This window comes from Arachis duranensis, chromosome 1, assembly GCF_000817695.3.
Source record: "Arachis duranensis cultivar V14167 chromosome 1, aradu.V14167.gnm2.J7QH, whole genome shotgun sequence".
Lineage (NCBI taxonomy): Eukaryota > Viridiplantae > Streptophyta > Magnoliopsida > Fabales > Fabaceae > Arachis > Arachis duranensis.
The window spans coordinates 8,671,299-8,686,730 of record NC_029772.3 but is presented as its reverse complement, the minus strand read 5'-3'; the positions used below and the strand labels follow the sequence as shown (position 1 = coordinate 8,686,730).

Here is a 15,432-nt window from a genome sequence, read left to right as displayed (position 1 = left end):
CTTATACTAATAATTAATTTTAATAGTTATTTTTAATATAATCGTCCATTCCCACAGGATGAAAATCACTGCCTTATATCCGTGTCCGTGTGTTCCAATGGATAAGGATTATAGCTATAATCTACGTCTTAAACTTTTTCTATATTTTTCCTGATGAAGTTTATTCCTTTCTTCACTATATAAGTTGTCGCCGTTTTATTACCTTCGAGCTTTGGCTTCTAGTTTTTTGTAATGGAATACTTGCCACTTTTGCCTCAGTGAAGTGACCACTCACCACACCATCGCCAACCCAATAGACCTATATATATCTTATCGGATATCTTTATATTTTTATGAATAAATAATATCTTTTTCAATTTCTAATCACGTGTCGATAAAATGAATCGTCTTTTCATAATTCAAAAATTATTAATTGATTTCAAATCATCCAAACAATTTATCTAAACATTAAAAAAGTCTTGAGTTTAAGTCTGAGATATGTTAAACTATATTTTTTATAAATTATATATAATAAAAACAATAAAAAAAGTTGTCCATCAAAATATTATATATAATATTAGATATATCAAATGTACTCATATTTTACTATCCATGTGGCTGTAATTTAAGTAAAATGTATATCTTATTTAATAGCAAAATAAAACAAAAAATAGTCTAATATACAAAATAAAATATATCATTTAAATAAGAATAAATATCATTTTTGTCTCTAACTATTTGTTCGATAGACTTTTCAAATTCAAATCGGTCTCTATCTACTTTGATATATGTACATTTCAGTCTCTATCTACTTTGAGTAAATGCCTTTTTCGATTCCTAACCAGGGACTGAAACGTACATATATCAAAATAGATAGGGACCAATTTGGATATTTAAATTTTTTAAGGAGTAAAAAGTCCATCGGACAAATGATTAGGAACCGAAAAGAACATTTACTCTTTAAATAATGAGAATGTTAAAAAAGTATTAAAATTTATTTTTTTTAGTTATTAATATTTAAAAATATAAATTAAAATATATTATTAAATTACTAAACTAAAAAAATTAGATTGATGACAAAAAATAATTGTAAAAAATAATAAATTTTGATAATTTTTTAGTATTTTTTTAAATAATTTTAGGAGAAAGAAGATTAACAAATTAAGGCTATATATAAAGGTATGGGCAAAAAGAAAAACTCACACATAAATAGCGATAATAATTAACTAAACCTAGTTTGAACTTTGAAGCAATAGGGTCGACTAAAATCGGAAGCACCTAGTTATAATGAGTCAGCACTGAATCTTTTTCCCTATGGAATTCGAATCTTTTGTTTGGCAGTTAGTTGAGTTTGTGGCCTAGTTGAGGAGCGTCGCTAATTATTTTTGGCATGCATGTAGAAATGGTGTCAATTTTAATGCAATTAACTGGGGTGTTTGGTGTGAATTGCATTCATATGGTATATAATCACAAGTTGCACACTTTGTGAAACCCCAAAAATCAACCTTACTTTTTAAAATTGTCACAATCTAAAGGTGTTGCGAAATAATTATTAGGGTTAAGTACGATTTTGTTTCTGTTATTTGATGTACTAGTTTAGCAATTAGTTAATTAATTTATTAGTTGTAGCAACAACTTAGTTAGACAAGTAGTTTATAACAGAATTTTAGTTGGCTCCTAATTATTCTAATTCAATTGGTTAGATGAACAATATATATCTATCTGATTGTTGTAACAGTGTAAAGTGCGATTCATCATTTAGTACACTGAAAAAATAAGAACTCTCATTTCTTCTCTCTGTTTTCACTTCTGCTCTATTCTCACACTTCCTTTGCGCACCTTCAACATGTTACGGTGGTACCCAAATGGGTGAGAATAGAAGGAACAGCGATTGAGAAAAGAGAAGCTCATAATTCAAATCGAAGCACACATCAAGTGCAAGATCTAAAACCTAGTGATGGATCCAACTCAAAATTCAGAGCAATTTCGAATGAACCAAAGCAATTCCTTCCAAGGCCTCGATCCTCAAGGTATCGCGGCGTTCTTGAACCAGATCTCATCGATTTAGGCTCACCTCAACATGAATGGCAGCAACCCTAGCCAAGATTCATCGAGCCACTTCTACCTTCCTCCTTTCGAAAATACTGGTATTCCCCTCATCCCTACCATTCTTGATGGCGAGAATTACAGTAGTTGGAGCAATGCGATGTTGTTAGTCCTAAAATCGAAAAACAAGCTAAAAATTTGTTGATGGAAGTTTAAAGAAACCTGATAAAAATGATCCATTGTTTGAACTGTGGGATAGATGTAATATATATGTCTTAGCCTGGATTAAAATCTCGCTGAACCCTGAAATCACCCGAAGCATGATGTGAAACAAGGTTGCATATGAGCTTTGGGATGACCTGAAACACTGGTATCATACAGGTGATAGATTTTGAATTACAGAACTGCAGGAGGAGCTATATGGAACAAGACAAGGAGAAATGAGCGTGACACAATACTTCACAAAGCTGAAGTCACTATGGGAAGAATTTGATGATTTCAGGCCAAATCCACCCTGCAATTGTAAATCTGTGTGTACTTGTGGATTAAGAGAAATGCGAAAGTATAGAATGGAAAATCATGTAACTAGATTCCTAAGAGGACTTAATGAACAGTTTGTGAATGTTAGAACTCAGGTCATGCTAATGGAGCCACTGCCAGATTTAAAGGCTGTGTTTTCCATGATGACTAGACAAGAAAGACAAAACCAGACAATGGATGATACCATAAATCCCAAGATCTTGTTACACTCTACCAATTTCTTCAACACTGCTGTGACCTCACAAGGCAGAGGGAGAGGAAAAGGTAGAGGAGGTAGATTCCAAGGCTCTGGAAGAGGACAAACGAAAAGAGATAGAATGCAGAGTTCATACTGTGGTAAAGGAGGCTACACAGTGGATGTATGTTACAAGAAACATGGTTCCCCCATCTTAGACAGAAATCTGAACTTGAACGGAGGTTTGGGAGCAGTGAATTTCAGTGCTAAAATAAATGGCGATGGCATTGACGATTCTGGCTGTGTGGAAGAAAATGGAACTTCCAATGTTGACTTTACTCCAGAGCAAAAATCACCCCTACTAGCTTTACTCAACAAAGGAGAGGCAAAGCAGATCCACAGTGCTAACCAAATCACAACCCTAGAATAAGTACCTCATTAAGGTAAGTTAGTGTATATGATGCATTTTAAGTCAAGCATGTTGGCTTTAAACATTTCTGCACCAAAACATGGTTGTTGGATAATAGATACAGGAACTACTGTTCACGTATCCTATTGCCTAGAAGATTTTCAAACTCATTTCAAGATAGCTCCTATAATTATTCGGTTGCCTAATGGTGCACAAACCATTAGCAATATTGTTGGAACTATCAAATTTTTAAACAAACTGTACCTCATAAATGTATTACACGTCCCATCTTTCAATTTCAAGTTGATATCAGTATCAAAAGCTACAAAATATTTGTATTGTAAAATGAGTTTTACTGATGACGATTGTGAGATACAGGATTTATTCTCGAAGAAGACGATTGGAGCAGCTAGAGTGTGTGGTGGCCTTTATACCTTGAATTGTGATGCTACGCGATCAGAAATTACACAGGTATCAAATAAAACTCATGTAAACATGTCAATACTGAATATTTCAAACACAAAGTTATGACATTTTAGGTTAGGTCATGCACCATTTCATAGAATGAAAGAAATGAAGAAAATTTTCAGATTCATTCATTGTGACACTGATGTACAGCCTTGTGACTCATGTCATCTAGTAAGGCAAAAGAGATTATCATTCAATAATAGTAGCACAGTTTTATTAACTTTCTTTGATTTAATTCATGTGGATGTTTGGGGCCCACTGGCCATTCCTTCTATGGGAGGACATAGATATTTCTTAACCATAGTGGACGATAAAACAAGGTTCACTTGGGTATTTTTCATGAAAAACAAAACTGAAGTTACTGATCTCATTAAATTCTTTGTAAATTTTGTTAAAACACAGTACGACAGCAAATCAGATGTATAAAGTTCGATAATAGAACTGGATTTATGATGCATTCTTTCTTCAATGAAACTGGTATATTACACCAAAGATCATGTATTGAAACTCCTCAACATTATGGTATTGTTGAACGAAAACATCAATACATTCTTGAAATAACTAGAGCAATTTTCTTTCACTCAAATGTCCCCAAGTATTTTTGACAATATGCAGTTTTATATTTAGTTCACATCATGAATAGATTACTATCAAATTTTTGGAATAATTTATCACCTTATCAAGCTTTGCATAACTCTTTACCTGACATATCTCATTTAAGGGTGTTTGGGTATCTGGCATATGCCACTACACTCCAAGCAAATCGAAAGAAACTGGATCCAAGATCCAAAAGGTGTGCATTTTTGGGTTTCAGGGAGGGTATCATGGGATATCTCTTAATTGATCTAAAGACTAGAGAGATATTTACTTCAAGAAATGTGTCCTTCTATGAACATCATTTTCCATACTTAAGCACACACCCTGACCAAAGCACACATACTGCATCTTCTATTCAGTTCAAAATTGACCCCTTTGCATATGCCATCATTCTTCAACCTCACACAGCACACACTAATCATCAAGCATCACATGCATCCAACTCACACACTGAGACTTCCAACAATAATAATGATGCCTCACAAAATTTCAATTCATCACATACACCATCAATTCAATCTCCATCACCTAATCAAACAAATATGCCACAAAATCACACACTTGCACCTCAACATGCATCACCACTGCCCCCTGTTAAGAAAATCAACAAGAATTCGCAGAGCACCATCACATTTGCAAGACTATCATTGTCTAAATGCTACCACTTCTCGGCTTCCACTCCAAAAATCTGAAAGGTACCCTTTATCGAATTATTTGTCATATAAAAAATTTTCTGCATCACATACTGTATATTCTCTAGCCATATCTTCTAACATTAAACCCAAGCACTAAAGTGAAGTAATTACTCAATCTTGTTGGGTTGATACTATTAAGAATGAACTCCAAGCTCTTGAGCAAAGTCAAACTTGGAAGCTCACTTCACTTCCACCCGACAAGAAGGCAATTGGCAACAAGTGGATTTTCAAAGTGAAATACAACCCTGATGGTAGCATTGAATGGTACAAGGCATGATTAGTAGCGAAGGGATTCACCCAAGTCCCTGGGATTGATTATCGGGACACATTTAGCCCTGTGATGAAGCTGGGCAGCTTGAGAGTTGTCTTGGCTGTGGTTGCGGCAAAGGGATGGTTCCTCAAGCAAATTGATGTCAATACAGCATTCTTGCATGGCGATTTGGATGAGGAGGTGTACATGAAACCACATCAAGGGTTGAACGTCAAAGCTAGCCAAGTGTGCAAACTTGAAAAGTCGCTTTATGGTCTAAAACAAGCGAGTCGACAGCGGAATACAAAGTTAAAATGTATTCTGGTTGAGTTGGGTTTTGTTCAATCAAAGGCTTATTATAGTTTGTTTACTAAGCAAACTAAATTTGGATTCACTGCATTGTTAGTTTACGTTGACAATTTGATATTGGCTGTAAATGATTTGGGAGAAATTAATGCTGTCAAAATAGTCTTCGATGATAGGTTCAAAATCAAGGACATTGGAAATTTGAAATTCTTTATTGGGATGGAGGTTGCATGATCGAAAGAGGGCATTCTTCTTAATCAAAGAAAGTATGCTATGGATATCTTGAAAGATGCTGGTTTTGAGAACTGCAAGCCTGCTTCTACCCCTATCGACTACAGTACCAAACTCAGCAAAAATGAAGGCGTTCCTCTCTCAGATTCCACAGAATATTGAAAGTTAGTTGAAAAATTGCTCTATTTGACTAACACCCGACCTGACATTAGCTTTGCCATTGGAAAGTTCAGTCAATACCTTGACCACCCCACTACTTCTAACCTCAGTGCTGTCCATCGAATCATTAAATACATCAAAGCTTCACCTGCCACTGGCATTGCCACCTCTGATCTCTGTATCACTGGATTTGCTGATTCTGATTGGACGGCATGTCCTGGTTCAAGAAGATCTGTGACAGCCTACTGCTTCTACATCGACACTGCCCTGGTTTTATGAAAGAGCTAAAAGCAAGTGACAGTTGCTTGTAGTTCAGGCGAAGCTGAATATCGGGCGCTCGCCGCTGCTACTAAGGAGGCTATTTGGCTCAGTTTCATTTCGAAGGACATAGAAATGCCTCTCACCAAGCCCATCAGCACCTACTGTGACAGCCAATCTGCCATTCACATCGCCTCCAACTCAGTGTTCTACGAGCGCACGAAGCACATAGAGGCCGATTGCCACATTGTATGCGACAAGTTCCAAGAAGGTCTTATTCATCTTCTTCCCATCTCTATCACTGAACAGGTTGTGGATATCCTGACCAAACCGCTGCCTTCGTCCATGTTCTTTACATTCTTTGGCATGTTAGAACTGGTCAACTTACACACTCCTAACTTGAAGAAGGGTGTTACTTATGTACTAGCTTAGCAATTAGTTAATTGATTTATTAGTTGTAGCAACAAGTTAGTTAGATAAGTAGTATATAATAGAATTTTGGTTAGCGCCTAATTATTCTAACTCATTTGGTTAGATGAACAATATATATATATCTGATTGTTGTAACAGTGTAAAGTGCAGTTCATCATTCAGTATACTGAGAAACCAAGAACTCTCATTTCTTCTCTCTGTTTCCACTTCTACTCTGTTCTCACACTCCCCTTGCGCACCTTCAATAGGTCCTAAAGTATAGGGCGAAAATTTTTTTCGTTTCAAATATTTTTTTGCATGCAAAATCGTTCCTAAGGTTTAACTTGGTTTTAAAATAGTCCGTATCTTAGGGACCAAAATTGTATGGAGATGGCAGCGGAAGTGAAAACAGAGATGGATCGTAGACAGCTTCTTCTTTTTCTACCCTTCCCCTTTCTTTTTCTTCCTTTCCCCTTTCGCATGAGCAAAAACACTCTTTTTCTCTTTTGTTTTATTTTATAATTTTTTTGTTATGGTAACTTGGTCCAAAATTTTAATATTTATGTAAAAATGACGATTTTAAAACTTAGTTTTAAACCTTAGGGACGATTTTGTATGCAAAAAAAGTTGGAAACAAAAAAATTTGTCAACCTATACCTTAAGGATAAAAATCGTACTTAATCCTAATTATTAAAGTAGAGAGACATATGTCTGATTTTTTAAATTACTCAAAAAAGTGATTTATGTGGCAAATTAGTTTTTTTTTTTTTTAAATATAAATTGAAACACAAATTGCAAATTAATTTTTCTCACCACTGTCGTTCACCACCATTCACCAACACCGTCACATCCCTTCTGTCTTTTACTTCTTCATTTATCTCCTTACTGTCTCTCGCGTCCTTAGCCTCCGTGATCACGTTCCATTGCCCCTGTGTCCGCCTCCTCTACCAGCGCCATCGTGTCTCGCCACCGTCTCTCACATCCTGAGCCTTTGTGATCCTTGTGTCCGCCTCCTCCAAACCACTAGCATCATCGCGTCTCCATCACCGTTTTTCATGTCCACCCATGACTCCTGTTTGCACCGCCTTCGTCCGCTTCTTTCAGCAGTACCGTCGAGTCTTGTTATTATTCGCCGTGTCTATTGTGTTTGCCATCTCTGTTGGAACAGCAGTTTATTTCTCCTTCTTGAGCTAGGGATACAGAGTCAACGATGATATTAAGTTATTATTATTACCAGTACATCATTTTGGAGGGAACTATTTCTAAAATTTCTATATAAGACGCATAAAATTATTTTTAAATTTTATAGTACATAAATCATCAGTTGAATTCTAAGTGTATATATATGAACACATATAATTATTATTAGAAACCAATCAGTTGAAACTATATATAAATATATTATAATTAATTTTAATGATTGATTTTAATATGCAAATAGTATTTTTTTATAACAATTAAAAAAAGAAAAGTAGGTCTATTCAATAGCATATTTAATTTTGAACCTGAACTTTAATGCAATGGATTTATAAGCCCTTTCAAAGATTGCATTTGAAAAATTTTACAAGACATAAATAAAAAAGTATTACAAAACTATTGGATTCAAGTGGTTATAGAGAACCCAAAAATTGGAGAAGTACAAATGTTGAAAAATCACTAATGGAAACAAAAATCATGACTCAAATCTAATGCAACAATGATTTATATATAGGTCTTCTTTTCCAAAAGTTCTATCTTTTTTTAAAAAAAAAAAAATAAGAATCATTGAAATAAATACAAAAAAGATCTCTATTGCTCTTACATTACCTTTGGTCATTGTCCACAAAGTTGACACGTGTATGTGGATCCAAATTGAAAAGCTTGCATATATCCATAGCCACATCAATATATATTTCTTCTCTCTTTTTGGTCCCAATGTTGTAAACATGGCCAACCTGACCCTTACATATGAATAATGATCTCATCAAATAATGCCTCAGCAACATCATTGCCAATACCATGAACTTTATTTGGTATCAACTTCTCAGGGAACTGGTTAGGCCCATAATTAAACATAATTAAATAAGTCAAGTTATACAGTGCATGCATGCTTATTGCTTAGTGTGTTGCTGTAACATTAATATATCTCTTATTCACTACTAATTAATTAAGTCTAATATAGTGTAGTTTAATTTCTTTTTCTTGAGGGGGAAGGATTGGTGGTTTGATTTTATAGGTTGTAGCTATCCTTATAAATGTTCTGAACCAAACGACAGCCTTGTACCCCTTCCTTTTCCGAACAATTAAATGGTCACCAATTAGATATTATAGGGTACCCTACTCTACCTCATGGTTAGAAATAGAACACTATCATCATGCATGCATTTTTTTTTCTTCTTCACTACACACTAAGAAACAATGCAAAGCTTTTAACTTTAACATATAATGTATGTATGTGGTCCTTGCTCTATAGTGTCAAATATATGAGAAATAATTTTTATGTATTTTATTTTACAATAAATAGACTCTTTTTTGTAACTATTAAATCAAATATAATGTAACAATTAATTATTATTATTATTACAAGTCCTATATCTCGTTACAAAAAAATAAAATTAAAAGTAAAGAAGAAAAAAATTACAAATATCATGAGTGATTGAAAAAGCAATTCAAAATCAATATAGATCCATCATTAATTAATTGACACTTCATTGTAGACCTATTCCTGCATCTTTGTCTGGGATAATCAGTCCATCATATAACACAATGTTTCATTTGTGGGGGATTGCTATGTTATGAAGTAGTTGGATCTTATTATGAATGAAGACAAGGTCAATATATATAGCTAGCTAGAACTATCAATTGTAACAATAAATGAACTTTATTAAATACTACCGAAAGTCCGAAACCATAATAATAAAAAAAAACCTTGCATTAAATTGAAAAACATATGATGTCCATATCTCAAAAGATAATAGTACTCGTAGATAGCCTTAATTAAATGACATAATAACAAACTAGCACAAAATCCAAAACATCAAATGTACTTAAATAACTCAATAATTAAACAGACATACCGAATTAAACAAATTTAATCTATTTCAAAAGACAAGACAAGAACCAACAACTCTTCAGAATTCGACTCTATTTAATGGGATAAGACTTAGTTACTGAAACTCGTTGTAATTGTTTTAGAAATTAGGCTTCGTTCGGCCTTCGTTGGCCATCTTGAAGAGCTGCGCCTGGGCGGCGGCCGCCTTGTTGGAGGTGATTGAGGCGGCAAATTGGTCTCTGACTTGGGAGGTTGTGTATGGAAATTTGTGGTTGACAAGAGAGTTGAGGTATGAAGCAGTACCTTCCCTAAGGAGTGCTCCAATTCCATCTTTTCTTGTGTTGGAGAGTGCTTGTGGCAATGTGATTCCAGAACTCATCCCTGGAATACTTGTCACACCAAATGCATTTCCTAGAGTTCCCCACCATCCAAGAACTCCGAAAATTAGTCCTGGATGATTGCTCCAGAAGCTGAAAGTTTATTTAGAAGAAAAAAAAAATTAATTATCATGTTATTATATATATTGCCTATTTTGGAATATTACATATTACATAATACTGTACTATAAATTATTGAAAAAAAATATTGAATAAATAGTTTAACAAACAAAAAAAGTTAATGAAATAAAAAATAACTGAATATATCTTAAAAAGGTTTGCATTTGTTTTAACTTATTTTGGTAAAAAAAAAAACCCTTTAAAATGAAAAAGAGCATAGTTGTATCCTCATGTTCAATAAATCTTAAAAAATAAATAACATTTCAAAAACTTAAGTTATTGCATGAAAATAATAACTTCCTAAAATAATAATAGTTTGACTTTTGTTAAAGGTGTCTAAAATGGTATCTGCTTTACCAACATATGGGCTTGTGGCTTTGTGGTGTCTTCATGAAAGAATTTTGTGACCATAATTTCCTTTCTAAACTCTAACCACCAAACATACCATGCATGAATCTTCTCCGCAATCAGACGCGGATACATGGTGACCGCAAAAGCTTGGTTTTCCATTGAGAATTGAGATGCTTCTCGTTCTTCATTTCTTTCTCTTTATATGCTTTACGTTTTTCTTTTCTCTTTAAATGGAATAAAGTATATCTTCTTTGATGATAAAATGAATACCTTCATTACCCCCATTCAAACAAGGGCCGGTAGGTGAGTTTTTGTTTGAACCGCTTGAGGTGGAGTCAGAATTTCCCTAGAGTACTCCCTAATGTACTAAAATAACGAGCATTGGTTCAGAATGGATGTTCTCCATTGCAAATTTTCTCAACAGAATATTGAAAATATATTTTAATTTTATTATTTTTTAATATCAATGTTATAAGAATTACAAACACATATATAATTACTATATAAAATTACAGATTATGTTTACGTTATTTTAATCTGTTTGTAATGTTCGAACCAATTCATGAATTTTTTTAATGAATCGAATTTAAACTTTACAAATAGGCTTAATTATTAATAAACAAATCATGAGCTAAGTGTAATTTTTCAAACTTGAAATTAGTCCGAGGAAATTCACTTTCAACCCTTCTTATTGTTAAGAGTGTGTAAGAAAATGATAAACTGCAATAGATTTATCTTTTAGCATTAAAAAAGAGTAGAAAATAAATAACTTTTCTTTTAATAATGATATAATTTTTTAAAATTGGGACAAACCAAGCCACTATATATGAGCATTTGAAATTGTATAATTAATTAAGGAAATGACATTTGTGACTCTCATAGAAAGAGAGAGCATTCTTTTGTGTCATTGTCGATCGCATAAATGCAATGCCAAGTTGCAGAGCTCTATATGATCCTGCATAACCTAGCTAGTTTAACGTGCAGCTCACTTACGACTTTTAATTAATTACAAGTTTAAGGCCCAAGCAAAGTATGTTAGTTAATGCAATAATGCCTAATTCGGCAGAAGACCCCTCAATTTATGCCATAAAGCAAGACTAGTAATTAAACTACGGATAGGGCATGAAGCAAACTTTGTAGGGTTAGATATGAGGTGGTGTATGTTATTACTGTTGCACGTGCATTTGCAAAAGAAAAACATTACCTAATAATAAAATTTATTATTTTATATTAATATTTTAAATATTAAATATTAAATTCTAATAATAATATAAAAATAAAATATTTATCAAAAATTAACTAATACTGATAAAAAGTATTGTCCTTTAAGATTTTTCTCTAACTTTTGCTAAGATAGACTTTTCAGGGATTATTTTGCAAGTCAGTGCTAATCTAGGACACTGGTTAAATATAATTAAATAGAAAAGCTTTAAATAAAATAAAATAAAAAGATAAGTTAATTCAAAATGCATTAAATAAATTACATTAAAATTTTAATCCTTTTTAGCTGTAGTTATATTCTCAATCAGTCTCATGCATTAACAAAACTGAAGTCATCATCAGAGGAGAACTATATTTTTATTTTCATGATTTTTTTGAGTAGCTAGTAATGTATACTAGTTACTACTATATAATATATACATATGGTATAATAATATCTAAAATGGAGAGAAAAATGTTGTAAAAAATTTTGACAAAAAAAAAATATGACCCTTGTTATCATTTTCTAACATTTTATAGATATAAGATAAACAAAAACTTTTATATATAACATTATATTACAAATTAAAGATAGAATGTTAGAGAAAAAAAAAAGAACTAAACCTGATGAGGGAGGAGTTCCTATACTTGGATCTGGAGTAGGAGTAATGTAGTAGTTCTTGTTATCTTCAAAGGTGGTGGTTGATGATATAACAGGGACTACAATGTTGTGTGAGAAGAAACAAAATGTAACAAGCAATGGAAGAAAGAAATGAATTGTTTTGGTCTCCATTTTTGTTGTAGAAGAAGAAGAAGAAGAAATGTGGTGTGTGGAGAAAGGGAACAAAAGCATGGAATAAATATAAAATGGTTTGAAGGTAATAAGAGAGAAGGGAAGTTAATAGTAGCAGGTGGGGTTTTATGTGGTTAGTTGATATTGGTGTACGCTGCATTTACTCCTTACTATTTAAATTATTTACTACTTACTCCAACAGTAAATAAATAAAATAATAATAATAATAATAATAATGATTTATTATTTTAATGTCTTGTCAGTGTAAATTAGTTTATATGTATAATTAATTATGAAATATTATATCAATAAAAATAATTATTTTTTATATTAACTATATCGTCTACATAAATAGTCATACAAAAACGGATGTAATTAAATGATTATCAGTCACTAAGGCTGTGCTTGTTTACAGATATAAGATATTGAGACAGAGATATAAAATTGTGTTTGACAGAAGAGATATATGGACAGAGACAATGTGTTCAGACACTGAACTAGTGTATTTTAATTTATGTCCATCCTAACAAGAAGGGCACGGAGACACTAACAAATGACATAACTTATTTTTCATTTTTTCTTTCATTATTCTTGTTAATTTCTTATAATTATATTTTTTTATTATTATATTTTTCGTCTCAAATTTTTTGAATAAAAAAAAAATGAGAATAAATTAGATTTTTATAATTTGTTCTAATTTATCACCAAATAAGATATAAAAATATAAAATTTTGTATCTCTGTTTTTTATGTCTTGTTCTCAATATCTTATTTTATTCTGTTTTCAAAAACAAACGCTTAATGTATTTATGTATAAATATATGTATAATTTAATTTATTTTTAATATATATTTTATATACTAATAACTAATTTTAATAACTAATTTTAGTATATACATACATAATATAGTCCAATATTATTACATTGTTAGGATCTCAAAATTAAATTCTAATCTAAAATGTTTTATTAGTGTATTACGTTTACTTTGTAAGGATTAAATTATGTATATATGCATATAACTTTTTATTATTAAGGATTATTTTAACCGGTATCTCTTTTTTAACTAATCAAGCTTTAATTTATTAATATCCCAATTGAGTGGTTTAAATATGTTACTAATTGTTTCATAGGTATTATTTAGTCACGCCAATTTCTTTAATTTGTTATGCTTATTGTAAATTTTTGTTAATATATTGAAAAAGTTCGTTGAGAGTAACTTACATTTCTCTTTTAATATCCACTTAGATAAAATTAGGAAAGCCTTCTACTTTAGATATATACACTGTATATATGATATGATATCCATCACTTGTTGTTGACAATGAAGTGTTCAATGCCCCAATATTTATGGGAGCTGATGGAGACACACCCAATGCAAGAACATCAATTTATCCATAGTATATAGATACTCTTATTATAACATATCTGATCCAACCAACTTGAAATAAAAAGGTCGAATAATCAATTTAATCACAATTTCAGTACAAATTAAATTATAAATATTTCTTAAAAATATATATGACTTTTTATATATTAATTAATATATAATAAATATTCAAAATTTGATGTTACATATTATTATTTTAATAATTTGTTTGAATTTCAATGTAAATATAAAAAATATATTAATAAAAATTATTTTTTTTGGGTGAATATTTAGCTAACATTATCTTTATACTTTAAGACTTAAGTATTAAATTTTAAAATTTAAATATTAAAATTTAATTCTTAATAGTATAAAATTAAATCATTAATTAAAAATATTGATTAATATTAATAAAAAATATTTATTTTTTATTTTTTTTAAATATGTTATACGTAATCCACTGTTCTTATTACGTTCATAGGCACCCTTAAAAAAAAAGTCTTTATTGATATTAAACAGTATAAAGACCAAAAGTTTTTTTTCTTTAGTCTTCTTCCATCATGTGTCAATAATATTTTGTCTGTATTTAGTATTCAATAAAACTAGACATCTAAATATATTTTGGATCAAGTATGGATGTGAGCTCTATTTCAGAGTCTGTTGCTGATCAATGGGTTGCTGCATGCATAAGGCAGGATTCGAATCTAAACATTTAGTTAAGTGAACGAGTAAACTGACTACTCGACCAACCCAAATTGATACTTCTTCTTCCTTTTTTATTATCTTTTTTTACGTTTCTTCTTTCGATGTCAGTCATCGTAGTCGCTGCCACCTTTCTTTTTCTCCTTCTCTTTTTTTTTTCTCATCTTTCTTTATTATTATCTTTTTCTTAATTTTTGTCCTTTTTTTTATATATATATTCAGCAAAAATATCAAGCATATAAATTTTGATACACAATATAAAAATTTTAGTGCATAAAAAAGTTGGTGCACAATATTAATAAATTTATATATTATATTAAATAAATTTTTATATTATGTGTAAAAATTTATGTATTATAATTTATATCCATAAAAATTTTTTTGTATTGTGTATAAAAATTTATATATGCTCTATAATTAAATTTTTATGCTAAAGAAGTCTAGAAATTAAATAAAAAATTACATAATAGACATGCATTTTTGTTTTTGTTGAATTTATATCAATCTGGTTGAATTTTAGTTAAAAAAATGTTTGTACATATCAGGTCATAGTTAGTATTTATGTCTTAGACTTTCACATGATCTAAAATCTATAACAGATTTAGTTTGCCAATAGAATACTACCCAACCCCACCGAAATAAATAAATAAATAAAAACAAACAAGTTAAACAAAACCAGATTGGCTTTCCTCTATATAGGTAGCCAGTTCCAAACTTCCTATAAATTATGTTGATGCATGCATGGGCTGTCACTAATAATTGTCTTCTCTGTAAGAAGCAACAAACCAGCTCACACCCGATCTTTTTCTATCATACCAAACTTATCCATGATTTTAAATTCCTCATATTTAAAATTTACAATAATATAATCCAAATAAAGTGGAAAAAAAATCACAGATATATTTTAAGAAAATAAAAAGGTACCCTGAGTTCATGTATATATATTAAAATATATTTTTTATCTGTAA

The 15,432-nt window shown here is 31.1% G+C and overlaps 2 protein-coding genes across 2 annotated transcripts; one reads left to right on the top strand and one right to left on the bottom strand.

Moving 5' to 3' along the window:
- Nucleotides 1-2,465: 2,465 nt before the first annotated feature.
- LOC107478615 (uncharacterized) lies at nt 2,466-3,170 on the top strand. Its single transcript, XM_021130063.1, has one exon. It carries the CDS (start codon nt 2,466-2,468, stop codon nt 3,168-3,170), a length of 705 nt encoding a protein of 234 aa, XP_020985722.1.
- A 6,524-nt stretch (nt 3,171-9,694) lies between these two features.
- Nucleotides 9,695-10,562, bottom strand: LOC127747473 (protodermal factor 1-like). The gene is made up of 2 exons (XM_052261419.1): nt 10,498-10,562; nt 9,695-10,025 (listed from the first exon to the last, which is right to left on the bottom strand). Exons 1-2 carry the CDS (start codon nt 10,560-10,562, stop codon nt 9,695-9,697), a joined length of 396 nt encoding a protein of 131 aa, XP_052117379.1.
- Nucleotides 10,563-15,432: the final 4,870 nt, after the last annotated feature.

What these genes read in the sequence shown, in the direction of transcription:
- LOC107478615 (XM_021130063.1), top strand. Translation starts at nt 2,466, where the DNA reads ATGAGCGTGACACAATACTTCACAAAGCTGAAGTCACTATGGGAAGAA.
- LOC127747473 (XM_052261419.1), bottom strand. Translation starts at nt 10,562, where the DNA reads ATGGAAAACCAAGCTTTTGCGGTCACCATGTATCCGCGTCTGATTGCG. An exon ending in GCGGAGAAGATTCATGCATG is followed by an intron (nt 10,026 to 10,497) that starts GTATGTTTGGTG and finishes ATAAACTTTCAG; the next exon opens with CTTCTGGAGCAATCATCCAG.